The sequence below is a fragment of the Atta colombica genome, unplaced genomic scaffold (genome assembly GCF_001594045.1).
Source record: "Atta colombica isolate Treedump-2 unplaced genomic scaffold, Acol1.0 scaffold78, whole genome shotgun sequence".
Lineage (NCBI taxonomy): Eukaryota > Metazoa > Arthropoda > Insecta > Hymenoptera > Formicidae > Atta > Atta colombica.
In genome coordinates, this window is record NW_017259570.1 from 769,540 (window position 1) to 775,158 (window position 5,619).

Consider the following 5,619-nt stretch of genomic DNA (forward strand, 5'->3'; position numbering starts at 1 on the left):
TCATCTCGCGGTAATCAAAAAGACCGCTACAGCGTTACAAAATGCTCACTCCCTCGCTCGTCTTGGCACAGAAGTAACTTAATTATCTTATATCCTAAACATATCGACATGGACGGATTCCAGACGGCGCGAATGTATAAACATTTACCATCTTAAATATGACACATCGATAACTTGCAATTGCATTTTTAAGTGTTCTCGAACATTTCTCAACGTTACTTTATCGATAATAAAGGGATATTGTAAACAGATGTTCAATTCGCTCAGTTCCATATTTTTTACAACGGCCTATAATGAAGAAAGAAAAAAATTTTCATGAAGAAACTTATAATATAAAGTTTTAATAATAATCTTAAAAAGTTATAATACGCCTCGTTTGCGTTCTCGACGTTGTATTGATCTGCTACAATTAACTCTAAATACATATATATAAAATGAAGTTCGAAAGAATCTATCAGTAAAAAATGTAAAAAAGTCCATCAGAGTCTACATCAGTTGTTCGGATGCACAGAAAATTCTTTATATTTTGATGTGAATGCAAACAAAACGAATAAAACGTTTTGACTCTTCAATTCGATTCCTTATCAATAAAATATAAATCGAAATTACATAAGTAACGCAAATTCCAAGTTAATGATTCCCGACTATTTAATTCGTTCTTCTTTATCCAAATGTCAAATTAGATAAAGTAAAAATCATAAACATTGCGTCACTAAGTAGAATCACATCGCTCATCAGATTTGACGTAAGCGTTTTTTCGCGACTCGACGTAAAGGTCTTGTGGTGTCAGAGATAAAAAAAAAATTTGCGTTACTTTTATTTTGTAATTTCGATTTATATTTTATAATTATATTGATAAAGATCCAAATTGAAGGGTTTGTTTACATTTACACAAAAATAAAGAATTTTCTGTGCATCCGAACAGCTGATGGGCTTTTTTACATTAGCTCTAAAGCTATAATTATTTAGAAATTATTGTTCAGAGACATACTTCAATAACACTTCAATAACACTTCAATAAAAAAAAAGATTCAAGCTTGATTCAAAAAAAAAGGAAGAAAAAGCGCACCGTCTCGAATCGCGATAGTCTAACACATCTAGATTTATTTATACAATGATCCGTTCTTATCGTAATCGTTCTTTCGCGCCTGTCGCAAGGCGTGACTTATGTGTACATGTACATGAATTAGATTACATTTACACTTCCTTTCGTTCTTTATTTATACATAAATATATATATTTATATAATATATGGCCGCTGTTTTTGTGCGATATCATGTTCAGCCTCCCTCTGCAACAGGAGATGCTATTTGCATAATAATACAATAAAGAGTATATCAATGATTTTTTTCTTACAAGCTAATTTTCTTCGACTTATTAAAGATTGATCCATTCGAATTTTTTTAATTAATTGTAAATTTCTTGTTCGTATAAAGTCAGCCACATAATAATACTTAATAAGTCTTCACGTGTCATATATATATATATAATCTTTGTATAATTTTTTAACGTCTGAATTTCAATACTTTGCTAAAATTGTACAAAATTCTCTTAACAAATTAATTCAAGAAATGTTATTTCCTTGAATATATGAACATTTTTTTAGATTTTTATTCATACCTATTAATGCCTTGATATTTCCAAAAAGAATTCAAAGTCACCAAGAAAGCAAAGATACCTAAAACATTTAAAATATCTTTAGGTATATATAATTTCATTTGTATATTATATACAAATAAAATTATAACTTTATGATGACTTGATTTTTAAGTATCAGAAGAGCAGGTAATTCAAAGAGAAAAGTATGGATTCCAGTTACACTTGCAAGATTATAATTTAACAATACCAAAGTGATCAAATTCATCATATTCGGCGGAAATATTTAATGCTCTTGTCTCTGTATTTGAGACATGAAATGCAAGACGATCTATTTTCCTAATTGAGAGACAATGATATGACGAATATCCTCGAACTCTATCCAGTCGTAAAACTAACATACGTGTAATCATAATCGGCGGAGGGCGGCGAACATGACGCTCTTGTTACGCAGAAAGATACACAAGCTTAAACGGAGCTAACTCGCGCCGAGGGAAGTACGAAAGTTACGTTCTCCAAAAAATTACGTCTACGTGGGTTTCTTTTTGTACAGTTTTTATCATGAAATAAATGATGATCGCGGTTGAACGCTGATGAGCATGAAAGGATGATTGTGCACATCTCCAGTTCCCTCTTCCTTTTCTTTCCTCTCAGATATCAGATAGGAAACGCGAAAGAGCGCAGGCAGATGCACTCTATCGTAGCAAAACGTTCTCTTTCTTTCTGTCTGTAATTTTGGACGAATTAGGTATCGCGAACAATGAAACATTCACGTGAATCTCAATGCCCAGGATGATTCATATCAACGTGGATACCGCAATCAATCAATCTTCACAACCAATCAATCTTATGTTCAAAACCATATAATTCTTTAGTGTTCACCGAGAATATGGCTAGATCATCGTTTTTTCCGAAGATTCCGTATCAAGCGTGAATCGAGTCTATGTTGATTGGAATTACCTAACTCATATTCATCGTAAATATATCATCGGTAAATAATGTGAAAGTACGATAGCCAAGCCGAAATCAGATTGTTCCTGCCTGCTCTCTTTCTTGCTGAATGTTTCTTGCCGATCGACACGATTAAAAGAGGCCCTTCTTCTTGTTCTTCTTATCTTTACCATCAACAGCCCTGAAAGGAGAATTTTTATATCAAGATTATTGTTTGCATCGCACAAATCCTAGTTGTACACCGATCGACGCTTTGTGATCGGCATATCTGTGACACGGGATGTTCGATGAAGAGAGTGAGGACGAAAGAGGAAGTGATCTTGATGAAGTCTGGTGCAAAAACTTTCGTCCATATTAAATTCAAAATTAAATTCAATTAGAATAAAGAATAATTTAAGACATAGAAACATTGATGTATGCATGACGATTACACTAATTCTTTTCAACTTGCGTTTTTTTCATAATTACGTGAGAAATTCGCATGATAGTGAATATTTTAAAATGTCCAAAAATAATATGATTATATACAGATATATTATTTAATATATTTCTCTTTGTATTGCATAAGAAAAATTTATTGTTCTTTTCTTTTTGCATGATCCTACCTTAGATTTCGCGAAAAAAATTTATTTATTTAATTTGCCTTATATTTCGCTACAGACATCCTAGAAAAATGCAGAAAATCGAGATCCAAAAACGTCGACAGTCTGAATAAAAATTTCTAGAGCGAGACGCGACTCGTAACATATCGTTATGGAAAATTGTTATGCCTATTGTTATCGCTGGTTCGCAGACTGTAATGCAAAATAAATATCTTGCGAATGAAAAATCTAATCATGCGAAAACCATGCTTCGAACCCATCCTCTGTTCGCGACTAAGGAACAACATGCTGATCTCACGTGTGTATCCAGAAATCAAGTCCCGCGTTTCCGCTTCGTGCTTCGTTGCTTCTGACTTTTGTTTAACTCTCTTCCGCGGCAGATATCACGTTCGTCTTTTCCGCGGATACAAAGATACGAAGTCGTTTGTATTTTATGATATTTGAACTCTCCAACGTTTTATATAAAATTGCAGATACATATGCACACCGAGAGTACGTTACCATATCGTCATTTTAAATAAAAGTCTCTCGAGGGAATACGAGAGAAAAGAACAAAGAGAAAGAACAAAACGAAAAAAATGCGAGTAAATTTAGAAAGACATTCTATTGAAAATCCGTTATTTACTCGCTTCGATTCAAAGTTGAATTTGATATGAAATGTTTTATGAAAAAATTAACTGTATAAAAAACCGGATTTAAAATGACAATATGTGATAAAACTGTAAAAACATTATATGCACATGGCAGACTATAAAACATAACCAAAAGCGATAAGGGAAAATTGTGTTCGTTTTTCACGGATTTTCACATTTTTTAAAAAATATTTAATCATTTACTTCTTCTTTTAAAATTGCAAGAGTCACAGTCGCAATTTTCCCTCGTCGCATCGCAAACGTTTCGAAAAGCTAAATAATCGCAACGAGAGGATTTAAAACGGTTAGTAACGGTTTTAGGTAAGCATTGCGTTTATTTGTAAGAGATAAAAAAAGATTATCAATTACGAAATTAACAATGTATAATTTGCGAGTGATTATTAGTAATAGGCGGTTATATCCTCTACCAAGCTGTCTCTGCTTCCTCTCTTTGGGATCGATTCTCCGCGATTCGGAGAGTCTCGTCAGTCCGACGAAACGAAACTTCAGATCGTGTGCGAGCGATCTAAATTACGAGCGTGTATTTTTGGGCAATTGCGAGCGATAAACAGGAAACGAATGTATAAGAGTATAAAATCAAACGTATGAGACACTGACAGCTTGCTGAGAGTTTACAATCGACTTGAGACTTTACAAACCGCGAACTTACGAGGTGGCCGTTTATGTCAACCCTTTACCGCGTATCTCTCGATCGAAATGTTTTCTTCAGTGATAAAAATATTCGTCGAACGTTGAACTTTTCTCGCGGTTCTTCGAGAGACGAGTCTGCAGGCCTGTTTTTTTTCCATACTCCACTCTCTAAAATCTTTGGAGTAAAATCTAATTCTAAAGAATAACAAAAAGTTGACAAATGAGTCAGTGTTGAAAAAAGTGACTCAATCATCAATTTTTAAGAGTGAGATTTCACTCTTCAGAATTAGATTCCACTCCAAAGATTTTAGAGAGCAAGAACTTCTTGCACGATTTACCTTTTGACTTTTTCTTTCAGCTCAGTATCGTTTTATTGTCGTTGCATAGTTTTTTTTACCGCGTACACTCTTATTATAATTTCTTACAGTGAAACCTCATTCTAAAAAAGTAAGATTTCACTCTAAAAATCGTTATTTTTTTCAAGAAGTGAAATATTTTCATCTTTTTTCAAGGATAGTTGCATTTTCACTCTCTTGGAATAAGATTTCATGAGATTGCAAGAAATTTAAAGTATATAATATTCGCACAATGACAATATATCGACACTATATCGTTAAAAGTTACAGAATCGAGATATTGAAATATAGAAAAAGAACAAGCCTTTCTTAGAGGATGAAGGAATTTTTCCAAGAGCTTTGTAATTTTCACAACATTTCTACTGCGCTCTCGACAGACGGGTTAACGCCACGATATCTCGTGAAATATTATATATATTGACCTGGCAAAAGTCGGGAATGCAAGAAATGTGTACAGCCCGTTTGTCGTGAGTAACAATACGGCCGTGCCTTTGCTAGCATCAACAATTCGAGAACATTCCAACAAACAGCGGCACGAATACCTAAGTATGATCGGGAACGAACGTGACACGGATGTGTGATGCGGCAACCACACTGTCGATAGGGAGAAGAGGAGGGATCGATTATGGCACGCGATGCGGTAAAGGGTTAAAGTGTACATGTATGTGTGTAAAACGTGTTGGACATGAGTATAAAAAATGACGCTCCTGCTCGAAGGCGAGTGACATACAATTTTGCGCCTCTCTATACATATAATCTCAAAGTTTATCAAAGTTGAAGTGCCAAAAATACGTTGCTAAATGTACATATCGCTAATATATATATATATAT

General features: G+C 33.9%; 1 protein-coding gene across 2 annotated transcripts in view; it reads right to left on the reverse strand.

Moving 5' to 3' along the window:
* Positions 1-1,788: 1,788 nt before the first annotated feature.
* LOC108692684 (septin-7) overlaps positions 1,789-5,619 on the reverse strand; it is a 44,926-nt gene continuing 41,095 nt past the window's right edge. For both annotated transcript variants that reach the window (XM_018201062.1, XM_018201061.1), the window contains one exon: positions 1,789-2,728. In XM_018201062.1, the coding sequence (XP_018056551.1) occupies positions 2,680-2,728 (49 nt within the window). In that variant the 3' untranslated portion in view covers positions 1,789-2,679. The remainder of the gene's footprint in view (positions 2,729-5,619) is intronic.